The sequence below is a fragment of the Pan paniscus genome, chromosome 16 (assembly GCF_029289425.2).
Source record: "Pan paniscus chromosome 16, NHGRI_mPanPan1-v2.0_pri, whole genome shotgun sequence".
NCBI lineage: Eukaryota > Metazoa > Chordata > Mammalia > Primates > Hominidae > Pan > Pan paniscus.
The window spans coordinates 56,851,002-56,872,998 of NC_073265.2; the positions used below are offsets into that span (position 1 = coordinate 56,851,002).

General features: G+C 37.0%; 1 protein-coding gene across 13 annotated transcripts in view; it reads left to right on the forward strand.

The window, feature by feature from the left end:
• MAP2K5 (mitogen-activated protein kinase kinase 5) overlaps positions 1–21,997 on the forward strand; it is a 267,047-nt gene that overhangs the window by 53,557 nt on the left and 191,493 nt on the right. For all 13 annotated transcript variants that reach the window (XM_003828008.6, XM_055098505.2, XM_063596751.1 and 10 more), the window contains one exon: positions 3,392–3,456. In XM_003828008.6, the coding sequence (XP_003828056.1) occupies positions 3,392–3,456 (65 nt within the window). The remainder of the gene's footprint in view (positions 1–3,391; positions 3,457–21,997) is intronic.

The following is a 21,997-nucleotide window of genomic DNA, read 5'->3' on the forward strand; positions in this document are numbered from 1 at the left end:
GTAGCTAATGAAATTGCTTTTAACTTGTGAGTGTCTTTCAGTTGATTGTTTACCATCCTGTGGGCCAGTGGCCATTGATAGGAATGTCCCTCCATACTTAATACCGGAGACAAACTGCTGAGCTATGATGTTGAACTGGAGTATACTGAAAGACTGAGTTTTTGACTAGCTATGTAACTTAAGTAAAGTGGACTAAATGGTCTTAGAATGCTGTAAATTTCTGTGATTTTTTAAATGATACTTGATCCCAACTATAATATTTAAATACAATATTCCATAAGCTTCTAAATATCATTTTCTTATATAATGAACACTCTTCCTATGCTTCATTTTGAAAAGTCGAATTAATATCCTTATCTAAACAAAAAAAGCAGAAATACTACTGGTTGATTGTAGATCCCTTTAATGATTTTTTCATAGTTAAGATCAATTAAATTAGCCCATTTGATAAGAGATATGAAGTTCTAAAAATATTTTTTGTAAGCAATTCTTGGGCTCTGCTTTGTTTTTCCCATCCCCCCCAAATTTTTTTACATGAGGAGTATTTGTACAGCATATAAAAACTAGAAAATACAAATAAGCAAAAAGAAAAAGAATCTGATATTTTTTAATATTAAAACACAGTCAGGCCGGGCGTGGTCGCTCATGCTTGTAATCCCAGCACTTTTGGGAGGCTGAGGCAGGCTGATCACCTGAGGTCAGGAGTTCGAGACCAGCCCGGATAACATGGTGAAACCCCATCTCTACTAAAAGTACAAAAATTAGCCGGGCATGGTGGCGTGTGCCTGTAATCCCAGCTGCTCGGGAGGCTGAGGCAGGAGAATCATTTGAACTTGAGATGTGGAGTTTGCAGTGAGCCAAGTTCACACCACTATACTTCAGCCTGGGTGACAGAGTGAGACTTCATCTCCAAAAAAAAAAAAACTAAAACTAAAACTAAAAAACTGTCAATCATTTCACAGGCCAAAGGTTTGCATAACTTTAAAACATTGTAGAAAGACATTATAGGAACACGTTGCTCACTTTTTATAGATACTAAGTGACATGGTTCCAGAACTTGCTCTTCAAAACCATTTTTATCTTTATGAGACTCTTGCAATCCTCCTGGTTATCTGAAGGATTCCATATTTGTCTTGATTTTTTCCATTCTTGAATTTGTTTAGACAGTGTTAATTAATGCACATGCACATACACTTGAAATAAACATTCTCCCTCTCCCCTCCTCCTCCCTGCACTCCTTCCCCGCCTGTGCCCTGACAGTGTTGGATGCTTACTACTCCTTGTTAGGTTGGAGTGCTGGGAATGTAGATTGGGTAGCTTCTTCCCTTCTCTTTTCCCTGTAGTGGATATAAGTGGTAAAAAGACTATGATGTCAGAATTATATCATTTGAACATGCTCAGAGACATGCCATACCTACCCCTTTGCCTATGAAGTGGTGGAGGGGATATGACTGCAGACCGTGGCCCCTCCAGAGTGTAGACTCTATCTACTACATAGCAACTTCCTGCTTACTCTTAAACCTTAGTGCCACAAATGCAGAATTTGTGTACTTGAGTGAGTGAAATGTCTCTTGTAGAAATTTATGTCAAGCCGTGATGAGAGTGTAGCTTGTTAGTTAATAGTACAAATCAGGTTGTTACGGACATGTTTAGATTACCTAGAGAAATGTTCTAAGGGAATTAGCCCCAGTGGCCTATTTGTGCCCACCAATGGATACTGCTATTTACATTTCCTTCATTGATCAAAGTAAACCAAACAGCAACTCTGCTAGTTTAGCATCTCGTCACTTTATGTGCTACTTTTCTTCATGCTGCTTTAAAATTTATCATTCAGTCCAGAATAATGAGATTTTATTTTGTTTATGCCACACCTTTTATACAGCTTAAAATATTTTTTTTCTGTATTAGTAGTATAAAGGTAGTGATGAACAGAATTCCCCTCAAATAGGAAAATAGTTGCCAATTGTTCTGGCATGTCTTTCATTACTTCACTGACCCTAAATATAATAATTAGCTGATTGTAAAGGGCATCAGTCTGGTTGTACTACAATTAAATTGGGTGCTGGATTGGCCTTTACACATTAATCTGTCAATATTCTTTTAAGGATTGGTAAAATGGCTTGGAAAAGAAGCTGTTTCTGTTGCCTGCATTGTACTCCTAATTATCACAGCTCTCTGAAGCTTCAACTTCAGAAATGTGTAGAAGGAAAATATTTCCCTTGGTAAACGAACGCTTGCTTTATTCAATTGGTGGAAGTTTAGAGTAGAGCAAAATATTTAAAGCTTTGCTATACTGGTCTGAGAGCAAACTATTTTTTTTCCAAGTGATATTGAATTAAAAACTCCATCCATTTTCTGCCCATGCAAGGCAGTGCAATTCCCTGGAAATTGATTTTTTTTTTTTTCAGGGCTTACAGTGGCTTTCCCCAAGCTTTAGCTATATGGAAAAGAACACCTTTATTAAATCCACTTAGTGAATAAAGTTGGCAGTTAATTTTTAAGCATCTGGACCAGTGTGTAGAAAATTACTGAATGCATCAAATAAAGTCTGACTAGTCTTAAAGTCATTTGATAAATAATTATATAGGGAGCTCTCTAAACTCTAAAACATTATTTTATGGGCACCTACTATTCATAATACAAATGAGAGTAGTTATTTGTGGTATAATAGGTTTTATAGAACCTTGAAAAACATGCAAACTTATATATAAAGTTACGAAAATGACTTTAATAAAAATTACATGCCTATGTATTTTTCCTTTATGTATTATAATATTCGACTATATGTGCATCTTAAGTGCATTGATTTGGTGCCTTTCCATCTTCATAATATGATTTCTGCCTAATTATTGCTGTATACTAGTTTGTTATTTGCAAAGAAAAGCTATATCTACTCTAGGAAAATCATAAACATTATTTAGTTTGTTAAATGTTAATTATGGGGGTCATCTGAGGAGTTTTCTAGGGCTGATTTATTTACAGATCGTGCATTAGATTACTGAGTGTGTGTGTGTATTGTCTTCCTAAGTTTGACTTTGGTTATGTGCAGTGCTCTTTGGCATTGGTTATATGCAGTACTGGAGACTGTTTTCTTATCAGTATCTCTGACCTGACCCTTTTGAGCTATGTTATATCATTCCATTTTGACACCTTTTATCAAACTTTAATGAAATGACCCAGGCAAACAAATTGTCATTAAACTTTCCATCACTTCGTCCCTTGGTATCGTCTTTTATAAATTGGACAGCAAATGTTGTATTGATCTTCTCGTTCTTGCAGCTGAACTTGAAATGACCCAGACTGCTTGTTGTTTATGGCCCAGAGTTGCTTTTCCTTGACATTTCCATCCACAGCATGACACCCTTTTTGTTTTTCTTTCTTTCTTGTGGAGATGAATGAACAAGACATACGATATCGGGACACTCTTGGTCATGGCAACGGAGGCACAGTCTACAAGTGAGTAGTCAATTTTGTTTAAACTTTCTATCCACTTTTCCAAATACTGAGTATCCAAGTTCTCTGTGGCAAAGATTTTTAAATGACCACTAACACTTAGATTTTATTTCCATATTTGACTCCAAAATTCTGCAAGACATCTATTTTCTCAAGAATTGCCTGGAAAGTGCATTTATATTGCCTTGTTAATATTTCCCAGTCTGCAACTCTCCTGGGTGTGTAGTTAATAGTCCACCATTAGTAAGTGTACCTTTAACTGGCCTGAAGTTTAATGCATTTTTTTCCTTTGCTTTTTAACACTATTATTATTATTTTTTAAGTTGCTAGTACCCTACGCTAGTCCCCTGCCTGTTTACAGTTATGCCCAGTGGAAGCCAGACCGTATAAATACCATTGCTTTGCCCTGTGTCAACACTATAAGTTATTAAAAAGCCTTCTTCCTGTTGTATTTTCTTCTCTCCTCACCCTACTCCCCCGAGATAATTTCTACACATTGATGAATATGTTAAGTTATAAAGTTCTCCCAAATTCCAGTTGCAGTGATCTTACCCCAAAGGAATGTTCATTTTCATATTAAAAAATGCTAGCCATAAAAAATAGTTCTCCGACAGGGAGGTCTTCTCATGCAGTAGTGCAAAGTTTAAACTACATAATGTAATATCTGGTACTTAATAGTCTGCAATGGTGTATGAAAAATATTCCACTAGGAATTAAAAAATCCATACTCTGTAAGAAAGCCCTGAGGGAATAATAAAACTTTCTTCCAGAGAGCTGTTTTCCATGTATACACTAATCCTGCATCACATTATGGTTGTGATATTAGATCACAACCACAGATACTTTAACATTGATATTAATATGTATTTCCAGAGTTGTAAAATAATTAACTTATTTTCTAATTGGTTACCCATGTTCTTAGAATTTTAAGTTCTGACTAACCACATGAATACAGATAAAAATTGCCCTATTCTATGACCATGAAGGTTCACATCCTAAAAATCCCAGAACATCCCCTACTCATTGATGCAGCCTTGGTATAGAATTTGATTTCTCAGGCTTAGAAGCTCTTTTGAAGTAATCTGATCCAGTCACCCATTCAGGGCTTCAGTGCCCTTTGCAGATACAGCCAAGATGTGAGTCCTTTCTCCTGAATATAGTCCTTTAAGAACTTATGTTCACATGTTTGGATTGTTTTTTCCTGCAGATGACTGAGTATTGTGAACAGTTGGTCTGAAAATGAAGTTCTTCCACTATGATAATTCAGAGAAATAAATAATAACATGTTTCTTACATGTTCCTTGGGCCTTGGGCCTGGCCCTTAAAATTGAGGTCCAATGTGTCTAATGATTTTTGTGGCTACTATTCTCCTTCCCTGGATCATACTAGCGTTCCTTCCCACGCAACCTCCACTATAAACAGTATCTTTTCATCTTAGTCTTCTCTTCCTTACGATCTGACTTAGATTTTTACTGTGTTCTGAAGGTACTTAAGTTCAGGTACCCATAGAAAGGAAAGAGGAAGAAGGAACATGTATACTCTGATTTGCTTCTATTGAGTTCCCTGGAGGGAGCACTTTTCAAAGCTTGAACCTTTCTTCTTAATGCCTTTATGCTGATAGCCAAATATAATAAAACAGGAAAGATTTCTGGCAACTCTTTGTATTCCTTTTATTGGCTTCAAATGGAATTAAAAAATGTTTATTTAGACTCCTAACCTACTTATCTGTGTTATTTCACCAAACCTTTAGTTTTATATTAATTGAAGGTCTATTGTGAATTTATTTTCCTAGCTTATTTCTAGAAGGGAAGAAGCATAAGACCATGAAACCCCAGCAGAATTTTTACGAGACATAATATTCTAGATGTTGACATTTTAATCCTTTATTTTAAAACATAGGTTTGTTTGTTTGTTGGTTGGTTTGTTTATTTTGAGATGGAGTCTCGCTCTGTTGCCCAGGCTGGAGTGCAGTGGCACGATCTCAGCTCAGTTCAACCTCTTCCTCCCAGGATTCTCCTGCCTCAGCCTCCCAAGCAGTTGGGACTACAGGCGTACGCCACCATGCCCAGCTAATTTTTGTATTTTTAGTAGAGATGGGGTTTCACTATATTGGCCAGACTGGTCTCGAGCTCCTGACCTCGTGATTCACCCGCCTTGGCCTCCCAAAGTGCTGGGATTACAGGAGTGAGCCACCAGACCTGGCCAGGTTTATTTTTTAAAAGAGGGAGTATACAGAGAAGTGGAAAAAACATGCCCATCCCCCAAGGGAAAATTACAACATGAAATTATGTTAATGTTGTTTTTAAAATTGTTATTTTAAATTGTGGTGAAATACACATAACACAAGTTAACATTTTAACCATATTTAAGTGTATAGTTAGTGGCATTAAGTACATTCACATTGTTGGCAACTGTTAACACCATTCATCCACAGAACTCTTCGTCTTGTGTAATCGAAACTCTGCACCCATTAAACAGTAACTCCCCCATCACTCTGTTAATGTTGTTTTTAGCTAAGAAGCATGGCTAGAACTTCTCCTTTAATTAGGGCTACTATGTCAAAGGGACCATTCTTCTATATGTCCTTGCCACAAGTTTTTTAATTTGCTAGAATGCTGTGTGTAACGTTAGGAACTTATCCTAAGAGCTCATTTAGCTACCGTTGCTAATGCTCACTGTGAGTGTTGTAAGATGTAATGCTTTTGACAGGATTGCTTATAGATGGTGAATGACAGTATCCTGATAATTTTCGTTCTTATATAGTAGATTTCTTATAAAAAGAAATTTCATTTACCTTATTGCCTGTGTGATTCTTGAGAGGGGCGGTGAAGATACCAAATTGCATAACCACTTGTCATTGATCATTGGGCATCATTTTTGCTCAGGCTTCAGCTTGTATTATTGTTCTTATATCCCTGGCTTTTAGTACAGTGCAAAGAAATGATATAATCATTGATAAATGAGGATCCACTTTACTAAAGTCTCTATAAAACTAAGTGTTTGATGTGTTATGATTGAGTTTCTTCTACACTAAGTTCACCTTAATGGTGTTGATGATAAAAAATATGGTTTTTCAAACAGCATGATTACATTATGGGCTATGCTACATAAACTAGATGAAGAAAATATTGGAAAATCCACTCATTGGTAACAAAACTGCCTAATAGGCTTATTCCATTTTTTTCTTTAAAGTGTAATAAAGCTAATAAGTGCAAAGCAAAAGTTTAATAATGCAGTCTTATTCACTTCACTTGATGGAATGTTGGGAATTTCAAGGGATATTATAATCGTGTAATTACAATGTATATGATTTAACAGTTGATACATTTTCCTCCTTTAAGTGTAGATATCCTTCACAGTTGTACAATATGAAATTCTGGCCCCAGACATTTAAACCAAATGGTAATGTGAATTCTGTGTGCTGTCTCCTGACGAGCTGTGCTCTATATTATGAGAGTGACTTAGGCAGGTAATTTTAAGTTGGTATTTCTTGGATTACTAATTTGGGCTACAGGGAACATAAAGGAAATACCTTAAAGTATGGCCCAAGCCTAGGAAGAAGAAAAGTTTAGGAAAAGGTAATGAATGTATTTTCCTTGTTGCCTCATTTCCTAAAGTGCTGCAAGTTGCTCCAGAAAAATAAATTCAGGAAAGACACATGTTCTATTTCCCTCTGAGAGATTCATAATGAATTTCAAAAACTTTGAGAAAGTAGAGAATAGTATGTGTTGTGGTTAAGTGTGAGGGCTCTAAGTTTGAATCCTGCCTCTGTCACTAATTAGCTACGTAACCTTTGGCAAGTTATATAATGTCTTATACCTCAGTTTTCCCATCTGTAAGATGGGGATAATAATAGTATCTAGGTTGGGCGGGGTGCGGTGGCTCACGTCTGTAATCCCAGCACTTTGGGAGGCCGAGGCAGGTGGATCACGAGGTCAAGAGATTGAGACCATCCTGGCCAACATAGTGAAACCCCGACTCTACTAAAAATATAAAAATTAGCTGGGCATGGTGGTGGGCGCCTGTAGTCCCAGCTACTCGGGAGGCTGGGGCAGGAGAATAGCTTGAACCCGGGAGGTGGAGGTTGCAGTGAGCCGAGATTGTGGCACTGTACTCTAGCCTGGCAACAGAACGAGAAAAAAAAAATTAATAGTATCTAGGTTGTTGTGAGGTTAAATGAGAAGATCTGTAAAAGGCTTAGCACTATGACTGACACTTATTAAATGTTAACTACTGGTAATGGTAGTACTAATAATAGAAAAATTATTTACATTTTGTACTTCCTGCCTTGACTTGGCCATGGGACTCTTTTCTTTTTTTTTTTTTTTTGAGACAGAGTCTCGCTCTGTCGCCAGGCTGGAGTGCAGTGGAAAGATCTCGTCTCACTGCAACCTCTGCCTCCCGGGTTCAAGTGATTCTCCTGCCTCAGCCTCCCTAGAGTAGCTGGGATTACAGGCATGTACCACCATGCCCAGCTAATTTTCTGTATTTTAGTAGGGATGGGGTTTCACCATGTTGGCCAGGATGGTCTGGATCTCCTGACGTCATGATCCACCTGCCTTGGCCTCCCAAAGTGCTGGAATTATAGGCGTGAATCACCGCCCCCAGCCAGCCATGGGACTCTTTTTGATAAACATCTCACAGAATTATAGTTGTGTTGAACTAACTTTGAGAAATTCTGCCTTTATATTATACACATTATACTTCTGTATTTTCTTCTATTCTGTAGTTGCTTGATGAATCATGATATCTTATGTATTATCTTAAATATAATGATTTTTTAAAGTTTCAAAGTATTTTTAATCCTAATTTATTTTCAGATTGCTATAGGACAGCTGGGTTAAGCCCATTTTACCACTGAAAAAACTGGGGCTTATCATGTGGCCATTCAGCAGCAAAGCCAGATTTCTATACAGCATTTCTTTTCTTTTTGCTTGGTGTTCTTCCCCCAGGCAGTGTTGTCTCAAGGTCAAGCAGAGTCCATTTTGTTTTCTTGTGTTTTCTCATGTACCCAGCACAGTTTTAAGGATAAAATAGACCCTTGGTATGTCTTGGCTAAAATGAGAATGAGGCAAGTGGAGGTTTTAGTGGGGCTCTTTCATTGGATCTTCCTCATATCTAGCTACTTTGCGAGGCTGTACAATTGTTGTAGAACATTCACCTAAAAGAAAAAGAATATCCACACTGAGGAGATTGATATTCGAATGATTAACTTTCTTTAAAATGTGAAAACCTTCAGTGCTTAGTATCTGTTGACTCACTAGTTACTGTCTCTTTTTCTTGGGTAGTATGTCATATGGGAATAAAAGTAATTAACAGGCATAGTTACTTTGGAAACATTGTTTGATTCCAAAGCCAGTCTCTCAGACTCTGCTTCCTTGGCATATCATTTGATGGAGTCACTCAAACTTTGGATCTAGAAATGAAGTAATATTTAACTTTTAGGATTAAATCATAGTAAGTCAGTTAGCCAGCAATCACTGAAAGATTATCTTTTATATTATTTTTTCCTTAATGCCAGTTATTCAAGCCAAGACTCATATTTTCAGCTTTGGGGCCAGATAATCTAGTCTCAGGATGTTTGAAAACTGAATTTTCTATCTCCAGCTCCTTCCCACAGGATAGAGTAAGAGTCTGATCTGGACTTGAGGTAGAATTTTCTCAGTGATACAATGGGTAGTATATATACTGCCTTCACGGTGTTTTGAAGGTTGAATGTATACCATTACTTAGGAATTAATTTGAACCTATCTAGAGACAATAAGAGGAGGGAAGGAATTGTCATTCTCAAAGATGCTGGTCTCTCCTCCTTTCTGTTGCCTTACCTAAAAAGAGGTATTTGCTGGGCAGTGGGCTGGGGATGGTCCTTGGAGGTGGTAACTGAGATCCTGTGGCCTATTAGGTTGTGTTTTGCACTTGTGATTTGACTGTAGAGGCCAACTAAAACATTAAATTACTGTTTGGGAGCTGGAATCATATTAGCTCATTATAGTAATATGATTTATTTAATGAAAATTAGAAGGACTGATGGTCATTTGTATAAAATGAGAAAATACATAAATTGTCTAGTTAAATGCTGTTTAGTAAACAGAATATTTCAAAACATGGAATTTCTTAGGGGAAACAGAATGAAAAGAGTCCTTGGTGGTGAAAATATTGGGAACCACATAGTACCCAGAAAACCTTGACTTCCTCTTTCACCAACCAACCTGAAGGTGTGAAACTTAAAGAGGGAGCAAGAGGTCTGGACCCAGCTTCGCTTGTGGTTGTGTTAGTGGCCCTACTCCTTTATATATTTTTGCATGATGTGTATCTTGTAAATTAAGAGTAGTTTTTAAATGGTTTTAAAATTGACCTGAGAGCTAGAATGATGGTTTGATTTATTTTGACTTTAAATTTCTAATCACATAAGGAGTCTTTTCCTTGCAGCCAAGATCATATTTTAAAGAAGCAAACAAGACATCATCCTAATGCAAAATTAAATATTTGTATATGACTGGATTGCATTATAGTATCATGTGACAAGCAAGGATATTAATGTTTTCAGAAAATCAATGAATATTTGTCAAATAAAATTAATTATGTATGTTTCCTTCTCTCCTCTCAGCATTCATTGTTACAGGTTTGTTTCATACGATAATGTATATTTTATTGATTCGAATCTAAGGAATGAACCTGAGCTCATGGTTCTCTGTACCTTTCCCACCTTTGCTTTTCCCCACCTCTCCATGTTCCTGTAACTTCATACATGCTCATATCCATTATGGCAATGATGTATTATTGGCATCCAGCCAACATGACAGGATGTCACAGGTCGCTGAGCAGAGATTTTCAGATTCAGTTTCCACCCGAATTAACTATTATTGAAATAGTTTATTGAGATTGAAGTATTGATCATTTTCTGCTAACCTTGGCTTAAGGGAAGGAAGAAGAGGCAGTAGTGTTTTTGAAAGACACTAAATTTCATTTTTAAAAATCTCATTTATTTAGCCTTTTTTTCTTTCTGTTTTATAGCCTTTATTGTTTTATTGCTTGGAAAAGGGTATCTTGGTTTTATTTTTTGTGATAGTATAATTATACTTCAGAAATGCACTTGATTACTATGGGTAACAAAATTGTTCTAGTATATTGGTTTGGCCAATATTGCTATACAAACAACTTTTCAGTCAATTGAGTCTGGTAAAAATCAATACATTATGGTAATATTTCAAGTAAGAATTTGCTGAATCTAAGCGTTTCAACTTCATCTCCTTTCAGAGAAAAAAATAGTTTTGAAGTGGCAAGACTTCTTTCTAATATTTTAATAACAATTTTTTATTTATAAAGACGTTTGAAGTCCCCAGCAAAAGTGGTTGTGATCAGGTAAACATTACATTAGCGCACTTCTGTGTTGTAGGGTGTAAGAGATCTAATTTCCATTTGAAATCTATTCCCTGCCACACCAAGAAGGCATAACATCAGGGACTGACATAGTGTCTGTCACTTTTGGATTCTGGATTCCTGTATGTAGTTCTGGGTGCTGAGTTTACAGACATATGGACAGTTCAGAGAGCACCCAGAGGAGCAATGGAGAGAATAATGAGGGATTGGGGAATTGTGTCTGTTCAGTCCTCCTTCATTCATCTGTCCACCAGCCAAGTTCTGAGCATGTGCTGTGTGTAGGGCGTGTCAGATGTTGGGGACAGCCTAGCCTCATAAAACTTGTGTCTGGATAGATGAGGAAGTTCTGTTCTCAGGTATGCACAGGACCTCACAGTCTGGGGCCACCTGTCTGTGTGTATGGTGCACAGATCTGGGGGGCTGAGGAAGAACTGATGGCTTTTAGCTCTTTCCTCTGGAAGGATCAGGAAAGGCCTCATGGAGGAACTGGCATTTGAGCTGAGAAGTGTTTGAAAGGAATTGGCTAACTTTTCTCTGAGAAAGAGAAGATTAAAGGGCTCCACGACAGCTGACTGGAAGTCTGAAGGGCATTTCTGTAGATGAGGAGCAGGTTTGCTTTGTGTTCTTCTGAAGACTAGACACAAAGGGCCTGTCTTGAATGTCTCTGTGACAGTCGGCCTTTGGTTAGAGTGATTAATGTACTCTTTCTACTCTTGTTCCCACTGGGTTGTGTTCCCTGGAGGAGAGTCATGTCTAGGTTACCTTGGTGGGAGTCCTCACAGGGCCAGCACGGTGCCTTACCTACTGTAGGCACTTAGTGAGTGTTTCAGGAATTTACCTGCAGAGGCAGATTCTTCACAGCCTAAGGATGGACACAATGTGTTGTTCATTGCTGGGTGACTCTGGGAAGTGGTGAACTCCTCTACCTTAAGCAGAATGATGTGGCTGTTGTTCAGAACTGCTGAGAAAAGAATTCCCACTTTGACCTGGACATGAGATGACTGCACAGGTTTCTCCCAAGCCTAAAGTCCCAGAACTAAATTCAGCATTCAGTTACCATAAAAACCTTATGTCAGGTGTTGCTTGGTTTTGTTTAGTCTATATTCATTTTTCACTGAACATCCTGTCACTGTGCCAAGGACTATTCCAAGCATGTACAGTCCAGTTGTGAACAAGATAGGCAAGGTCCCTATCCAGAACTCACACTAGTGGGGCAAACAATAATCAAGACAATAAACACTGAAGTAAGATTATAGAATCTATAGGTCTATAGATTCTGTAGACCTATTCTATAGGTCTATAGATTCTGTAGACCTATTCTATAGGTCTATAGATTCTGTAGACCTATTCTATAGGTCTATAGATTCTGTAGACCTATTCTATAGGTCTATAGATTCTGTAGACCTATTCTATAGGTCTATAGATTCTGTAGACCTATTCTATAGGTCTATAGATTCTGTAGACCTATTCTATAGGTCTATAGATTCTGTAGACCTATTCTATAGGTCTATAGAATAGACCTTGCATATTCTATAAAAAATGTAGAAGAGGTGCTCAGGAAGACCTATCTGAGGAGGTGCTGTTTGAGCTGAGACCTAAAGACAGGATGGAATCAGTATGGGAAAATCTGGGAGAACCTTATAGGCAGAAGTAACCACTCAGGCGGAAGCCCTAAGATTAAGATAGGCATGAACTTGTGTAATTGGAGTAGAATAAGCTCTGGGGAAGGTGTAGAGATGGACAGGGCTTGATCATGCTGGGTCTTTTAGTCCTTGCTAAATCCTTGCTAAGAAGGTATGTTACCTTCTTTTTACTTATGAGAAAGATAACGTTTGGAAGGGCTAAGTGGCATGCCCAAGATCAAGTCAAGAATAAAACTTAGGTCTTCTGACACCTGCTTCCCAAGCCAAGGTTTTTCTGTTTGCCATTCACTCTCTGAGTTTCCTAACTATTAACCCAAGTTATTTTTGGATGTAAGATATAAAATTAGTGTATAAATTTGAAAGTCAATGATGTATCATCTCTAGGTGTTAATTTTAGAGGCTTTTTAGTAGATGTTAAAACATCCACTTCTTGGCTGACAGTTATGACAACATAACTTGTTATTTGGTCTACCCTTTGGGTCTCCTTATTTACCCAAAACTTATAATTTAATAATTGAATCCCTGGATTAATTGTATGGTTGTGCTAGCAGGGGTGGTCTATTTCTTGATTTATAAGACACGTTACTTTTTTATAGCTATTTTACAGTATTTGATGTGTTCGAAAATCGTAGTCTCTTGGTTGGCATATTGCACAAGCAAATATTTGTGTACCATAGCATCTAGGGTATTTACTTAAATTGCTTTTTTGGAAAATAATTCACTGGAAAGTCCAAAAGGCATTTACTGCGTATAACTTTCTGCCACAGTTTTTTTTTCTTTGCTCTGTCATTGGTTACTTTGATGTAGGGGACCATGTTTCTGTTAAATTGCTGTCTTACTAGAGTGAAATATGTTTAGGTTCTGATTTGTACACTAACGTTGAATTGGAGGAGCAATTTGCAAAATTTGAGGGGGAATAGCAGTAGAGATTTAGGTTGTGGGTATTAAGCATTAAATTTTTTTAAAAAAAATTAATTTGCTTTTTAAATGTGACTTTATATCATGTTGTCTTCTTGACCCTAAAATTTCCTTACTTTTCCTTGTCAGTATGGCAAAAAGAAAGAGAGAGTACAGTGGTATTGCTGAAAGCAGTTAATGGTTTTTGTCTTGTGAATTTAAATAATAAAATGAAAAATGTTCACACAAAATTAGAACTTGCTTTAGGGCACAATCAATATAGCATTTTAACAAGCTTAATGTATTTGGAAGATATGTATTGTGTGAGGTTCTCAAACATACTGATTCTATTACGACGGTTAACTGTAGTAGCAAAATGTATCAATATACTTAGCCAATAAACATAAAACTTATTAAATCATAATTAAATTTTCAGAAAAGTTATCTAAAAATTATGAATAAAATATATTTTACATGGCCTCAGCAACAAAATATATAGCCAATGAAACTTTATAAGTGGTGGGATAAAATACATGGGATAAAATTATAGAATGAATTTTTACCATAGACACATGTACCGAGTTAAGTTTGTGTACACCATTTGTTTCTCCTCTCTTTTAACTTCTTTTGGAGGTAATTCTTAGTGAGTATTTGCAGAGCACAACAGCTGGGGTAACTGACCGAAGGGGCAAATGAGAAGTTTCCCTTCTCCTTTGGAGTCTCAAGTGAAATGTTTCAAAGCCCTACCTGCCCTTATACGTGGAAGATGCAAGAGGTACTCAGAGTCACTGTGGTTGCATTTACATTTCTACAGTGGGCGCCAATCACAAGCTTCATGTTATGGCCCCAGCTGTGTGGGAATGTAGCTGAGCACACTAGGTATCGTCATCCTCATTTGATTTATGAAGAAATGGAAACACAGATAAATGAATGGATTTCCCTGAGGATTCAGACCAAGTCAAGGATAAGATCACCACTGAAACCCAGGCTTTCTTAATTCTTAGTCCTTTCCCAATGCCATTCCTGGTAAATAATTACATTTTGGCTCTAAGAGGAGCTAGAATAAACAGAATATATGCAAACCTAAGAATTTCTGCCAGCAATCTCTAGCAGATATACTTCAGCTGTACTTTGAATTTTTATTTTGTGCACCAGGCACATGTATCTTATAGATGACCAATATGAACAAACAGCTGTCTCCCTTCCTCCCTCCTTCCTTGGAACGTGTAATCTCTGAATAACTGATTAGCTCAATGTCAGAAATGTTTGTGCTGATCTCTGAACCTCAGTCAGTTCAATACATGACTCCCTGGAAATTTTATCTTTGGTTTTCTTTTTTTTTTTTTTTCACTGCCATGATTTTGTGAGTTAGTTTATGAGTGTATTTAAATCATTTCTGGAATCTAAATATTTTGGACTTGCTGGTCTTTATAAGGAAGTTAGTTTCCCTCCTCTCACATAGACCTCTTTCTGCTTTCTCCTATCTATCATATTTTAAGAGTATATGTGACACCGTTAAGTTTTAATCTTCTAAATGGATTGGAGAATAACACCTTCCCTTGACTAACCTCAAAGGATTTTTAAAAACAGAATGTTGCCTAATTTTTGAGGGAGAATGTTCTAACACAGTTTATATATTTTTGTAACTCAACAAAGGTATCTCATAAAGAACATTGGTGGAATTGGGTTTTAAAGTCCAAATACTTTCCTTCTGTTGTCCAGAACATAGCTCCTCAACCTAGAGGCATAGTGTCATGTGCAGTGAAGTCACTCAAATTCCTTCTTATTATTGGTTTGAAGATGACTGTCCCTGGATGGTATAAGATATGATGGTAGTTTGTGTCGTTCAGTTTTTACGTTAAAGGAAAAAGTCTCTCCTGGTTTCTTTTGACCCTAGTCATGATATGCCCATTTCATGAAGTCTTTTATGCACAAAAGTGCACAAAATGAAGATAAAGTGCCTCTCTCCAGCCTGACAAAAGCCATTTCTTTGCAGAATGGTAGCTGCAGCGAAAGTAAATAAATGAATGGACAGCAATCACAGCCTAGTTGATGAAACTGTTCAATTAAAGCACAGGCATTTACATGGTGTAATTTCCCTAAATTGCCAATGAGCCCCTTTAGACACAACCAGTGTTCAAATTGATTTCAGCATTGATTTTGGCTGAAGCTGATAAATTTCTGCTTGTTAGTTAAAGTAATTTTGCAGAAGACTTTGTACTGCAGTATTGAAGTGTTCATTTAGCTGATAGTTAAAAGAGGAGTTATTTACAGAGGCCTCTACTGTTGTTCTGAGATGGAACAATTCCCCAATCATCTTTTACTTTTAATTTTTCAGGCTTCAGTATACCAATCAATAGGTGATTGAAACTGATTAAAACTTATCCAACCAGCTGCCTATGGCAGTTTAATTAGAAGCTGGATGATTCTTAAATTAAAGTTGTCTTATTTTCATTGCAAAGCCATCTTCCAGAAGAGTAAGGCAAGAACAGTGCAGAAAACTTAAAAGACTGGCTTTGCTAAGGTATCTTGCAAATGTTAAATCACTCAATAGCTATTCCTAAGACAATTCAAAAATGTATCAGAGAGTTTGCTTTTATGGAGATTAGAAGTAATAACATGCTTACTTGCCAGCCAAGGAATGTTTGTTTCATTCGGTCAGAGAGATTACTTATTGTATAATGATACATGTGAAAGACCAGCTGTTTGGGATATATCTATTATCTCATAAGCAAGATGAATGCTTGAGCTTAGTTTTAAACACTGTAATGCAGGATGAAACTAGCCATGATGATATCCTCTGCATCTGCCCCCTGGAAACCATCAGCTTTGAATTTATATTTTTATTCTGTTTTAAGGTCTTGATTAAAATAAATCTCCATTGAATGAAAAACAAATATTTTTATATAAGTTCATGTTGACTTGTCAACAGTATTGTGGGCAGGATTATAGAAGAGAGATTTTTGCTCCTCTTCAGCTACCTAGGGAAGCTTCTCCATACTCATTTTATCTAGTGTGGACAATTTCTTGAGTTTTTAATGGAAACGGGTTAATATTTTTGTCATAGGGGACATATTACATCTGATATTACGGGGAAGAAGGGAAGAAATGGCTCACTTTTCAGAGGTGCATTTACTCTTTGACCCACTAGGGTACTATTTAGTGTTCTAGAAGAGGTAATTTAGTAAATTGTACCCCAGTGGCCTGAAAAAGTTAATGCAACTCTGAAAAGTGAGCCATTCAATCGATTTTCCCTATTGCTTTTAAAAAATCAACACTGACCATATCCAGAGAATGTTGAAGACAACTGAAATTAGAGGATCTAGAAGCAACCAGTTTATTTTCACACAAAGCTTGTTGGGACATGCACTGGATTTGGCTTCAGAGGACCCAGATCTACTTCCCACTCCAGTACTTACAGATAGGAATCGTGAAGCATTCAGTAACCTCACCAAGCCTTGGTTTCCTTGTCTATAAAGTGGTGATAATAATAATATTTACCTCACAAATTTTTGTGGAAATCAAATAGCTTTACTATATGTAAAATGTTTTATAAACTATAAAGCACAATAGAATATTAATTATTAGAATAAGGAGGTTTTCTGGAGTAGCCATTTATGTATCTGATTTTGGAAAGTAATTTATTGTTAGTTTTCCCAGAAACTGTGAGCAAAGATTAGATGGTTATCACGTTGTTTCAAGAGAGAGTTTCCTAGCTAGTCAATCCTCAGGGTATTTCTATTTTCCCCCACATATATTGCCTAACAATTCCAGTTCTTTCATTCCTTCTCATCATTAGGCTTTATATCTCTTGCTTCTCTGTTTGCCCACTACATTATTTCAGAATCCTTGATCAAGAGATCAGAATGACTGTAGTTTCCTTGATCTCAGAGGTATTTAGACCATATATTAAAAGACATTACTCTAGTTGATGTGGAGAGTGTTAAAAGCTTGAATCAGGCCACATCAACTTGTGGAAGAAATACGGAGGTAGTGATGACCACATTAACTCTGAGGCAGGTATGGGAGTAAAAAGGGGTATATAGCCGGAGTAAACAGAAAGAAGAAATGGCAAATGTAGAGTTACAGTAGCTTTCTCTTATTGAAAATCTTTCTAATCTAGCCAAGTTCCCTATATCATACATTAGGTTGATTTATGAGCCCTATGTACAATCAGTTATCTTGAAATTAATATCTGTGACCTCATAACATATTTGACTTGAGACCTAAACAGTATGAGGGGCTCTGTTTTTTTTTCTTTCTTTCTTTCTGAGACAGAGTTTTGCTCTTGTTGCCCAGGCTGGAGTGCAATGGTGTGATCTTGGCTCACTGTAACCTCTGCCTGCCTGGTTCAAGTGATTCTCCTGTCTCAGCCTCCTGAGTACCTGGGATTACAGGCACGTGCCACCACGCCCTGCTAATTTTTGTATTTTTAGTAGAGACAGGGTTTCACCATGTTGGCCAGGCTAATCTCGAACTCCTGACCTCAGGTAATCTGCCCGCATCGGCCTCCCAAAGTGCTGGAATTATAGGTGTGAGCCACTGTGCCCGGCCTGTTTCTTAACCACAAATTATTTTGTAATCAGTAGTCAAGCATCTGTAATAGGTTTTTAGGCAGAAGGAAGGTTGGCAAAGACTGCTATTTGAACTAGTATAGTTTACATAAAAGCTTCTTTTTACAACTGCTGTTTACTTTGGATTTCCTGTTTTAACAGCTAGAGCCTGGCTAATGTGTTTATCTATTATGGAAGGCAACAACTGTCAGTGTTGATTTTCCTGAAACTATTTGAAGTATTTCTGTGGATGGCTACTTTAGTATGTGACAGAATACTAAAATTTCGAAGCTTGGCCATTAGTCCTAAACGTGTTAATAAAATCTACCTTCAAATAAACCTAAAAAGACCAAGCAATTAGAGGATTAAATTTTAATTTAAAAATTTAAATTTATTTAATTTAAAATTTAAAAATTATATTTTTCATTAGCTGAACCACAGCTGGTTTACATTTAGTTACTGAAACCATATCATTGCATTAAAGGTGACATCTAGAAGGTTTTAAAATTAATCTCGCAAGGTACTAAAAGATTTTTGTTTGTGTCAGTATTTGTGTACTCATGAGCTTTATACAGCAGAGAAGCGTTCTGCATGTTTTGTATTGGCTTCAGAGTTGTTCAGCCTTATAATCTTTTGGGAAAATGTAATACAATCAACTCTCAGATTCCTTGTTTTAAGTAGGAGACTTATAGTCTCATGTGGGTATCTCCTAATAGTTTAACCCCCTCGATTTCTACCATCTTCTTTCTTTTTGTTTTAGTTTTCCTTTGTGCCAATGCTATAAAGTCTTTGAAATGGAAACTTCTAAGTTGAGGAAAGACTTGTATCTTGTTATTCTAAATTTACATAAAAGCAGGGGCTTTTTTGGTTAATAAATAAAATGTCACACAAAGAGCAAAGAAGCATCATCTGTAAGAATAGAAGCATCATCTGTAAGTATAGAAACTGATGATCCTACAGTATATTAGCTTTAACCAATGCCATGTTTTAATAAGGAAGTAGATTTAATAATTGAACCTGAGTGAGACCAACTCTTAACTTTCTGTGCCAATGAGGAGAATTAAGAATTGCGTTTTAGACAATGATTTATTTGTCTTGTCTTGATCAAACTTTTTCATAATGAATCAGATCTCAGAGAGCTTTCTTTTCCTTTGTCTTTTTACCTCTGCCATGTCTCTGATGGACGTCCTATAAATCCCTAGGGCATTCAGAGAATAGAGAATCAGGGAATACAGGATATCTCACAAGCTGTGAAATCTTTGCATGGAAAACAAAGAACTGATGTTATTATTTGAGAGAGTGAACTATCTCTGCAATGAGCTAATAACAAATACATTTGTAACTTTTATTTACTTTAAAATAGCCTTTGTTCACCGTTTTTCTTGTCTTCTACCTGTTCTCTAAGAGACACAGGGAGCAAAATAACCATCACTTTCTTTCTTGCTTACCTAGAATAAGACCATCTCTTTTTAATTACTGGTTATTTCTTGAGCCAAATCCTAACCATTGCTTTCACTATTTTAGTGACTGGATTATTTTCTTAGGTTTCCTATCCATTTGGAGAACCTTTCAACAATTGATAACACTCTATAAATAATTCACAGAGTAATTGTGTCCCTGTTTTCACTAACCTTCTTTGAAGTATGTTATGTGAGAAGTAGAATTTAAGTCGGTGGCATTTAGTTCATGTGGTTAATGAAGGAAGTGCCCTGTGTCCTTCATAGAACAGTGGCAATACTATCATTTCAGTGTCCCTGTGTTGCCATTGTGAATGAAAGTCATTATACATGCAATTACGCTCCAGGTCTTTTCTCCAAGAGGCAAAAAAGGGGTATTTCCATGCTCATTTTGATAACTATTTTGCTAATAAATTGACATTTATGACATAGGATATTGTCAGTTATGCTGAAATCTGAAATATTTATAGTAAGATTATAGGCCAGCCTCCCCCATTCTTTCTTTAATTATATCCTACCTCACAATCACTAGGAAAGCACATATGCTCCCTATTATAAATTCTTTCTGCTCATAATTTAAAATAATTTGATTGGAATATGTTTAGAAATTAATATGCAGAATAGTACCATAGAAAATAGATGCCTACTTTAATTGTATGAGATTGTACCAGCTTTATCAGAAAATGTATGATCAGCTCTAGGTTATTTATTTTGTGAACAAGAGTCAGCTGGGACGATTCATATTTTTTGGTTCTCCTAGAATTTGAAATTCTAGGCATAAATAATTTTAGTAAACATGGTAAAATCCAGATGCAGTTGATCTTATGCATGGCATAAATTTGTGTGGGAGTCCAGATGTTGGAATGTGAACACAGGTTGTTTCTCCCTTCTGTCTTGTGTGGACTTTTTAACATGTTATTTTCACATATTTATTTTCCTTACTTTTATTTATTTTTTGATACAGGGCCTCACTCTGTCACCTAGGCTGGAGTGCAGTGATACGATCATGGCTTACTGTAGCATCAACCTCCCAGGCTCAAGTGATCCTCTCACCTCACGTCCCAAGTAGCTGGGACCACAGGCATGTGCCACCATGCCCAGCTAATTTTTTTTAATTTTTTGTTGAGATGAGGTATCATCTATGTTGCCCAGGCTAGTCTTGAACTCTTGGACTCAAGCAGTCCTCCCACCTCAGCCTCCCAAAGTGTTGGGATTACAGGTGTGAGCCACTGTGCCCTGCCTATTTTCCTTACCTTTAAAGATTATTCTAGAAATTCAGTTTATTCTTTGTAACGATGTATCTTTTAATAAATTCGCATTAACAGTTTAGATGAAAGTGAGCACACCTCTAACCCTTTATGTATTGTACTAGACTCATCTTTAACATTTCAAGGAGTAAATAATATAATCAGTTGGATTTATCCCTAAGTATTGCTTTTGAAATCAGTCACATGTTTTCTGAACACTTTGTGCAAAGTACTTCGCTTGGCAGTGGGAGAGATGTAACATCAACTTTCATGGCCTCAGGGACCCCATTCTTTGGGGTCTGTTGTTAGCTTACTGTTTGTACCTTGTCATCTCCTTTACTGTTTTCTTCTCATCTTTCTGACCTCTGAATTTAGAGAGCCTCAGTTCCAGTCCTTACACCTCTTCTCTGTTTAATTCACTTCCTAAGTGAGCATGTGTAGTTCCATGGCTTTACATATCATCTGTATGCTGAGGAAGTCCAGATGTATGTCTGTAGCCCTGGCCTATGTCCTGAACTTCAGACTCATATCTGATTACCAGTTGGATGTCCTCTAGGCATTTCAAAATTATCTAAAACTGAGCTCTTTATTTCTTTGGAAACCTGCTTCATTTACAGCTTCTCCCATCTCCGTAATTGGAAACTCTATTCTATAGGATGCTAAGGACAAAAACTTTGCAGTCTTTCTTCATCCTTCTTTTTCTCTCAGATTATGTATACCTTTACCCACAAATCTTGTGGGTTCTTCCTCAAAAATATTTCAAGAAGCTGACCACCTTTCATCACTGTTTTCTTGCTACCCTATTCAAAACCAGTATTACTGCTTGCTAGGATTTTATTGCAAAAGCCTCCCAACTAACCTCCCAGTTTCTATCCTTGCTTTCCTATAATGTGTTCTCTTCACTCAGCAGCCAAAGTGATCTTTCTGAAATATTAGGTCTCCCCCTCTGCTCATGACCTCTTATATCACTTGGAATAAAAGTCAGAGTCCTCACCATGGCCTAAATGGTGCTACACAGTCTGTTTTCCTTACCTCTCTGACCTCATCTCCCCCAGCTAGCCCTCTTGCTTATTCTACTTCTGCATACATGTCAAGCACACACTTCCACCTTGGGCTTTTGAACTTGCTGTTTCCTCTACCTGGAATCCCCTTCCCCTAGATGTCCGAATGGTGTGCCCCCATACTGTTCACATGTAACCTGAAAAGAGAGGCATTTCCTGACTTCCTCCCCAACCCTAATATCAAATAGCATGTCCCTAATGTTGATCAGTCTCTATATCCTTACCTTTATTTTTTTCAATGCACTTACCCCCACCTCACATATTGTATATTTATTTGATTATTGTCAGTCAGCCCCTATTAGAAGG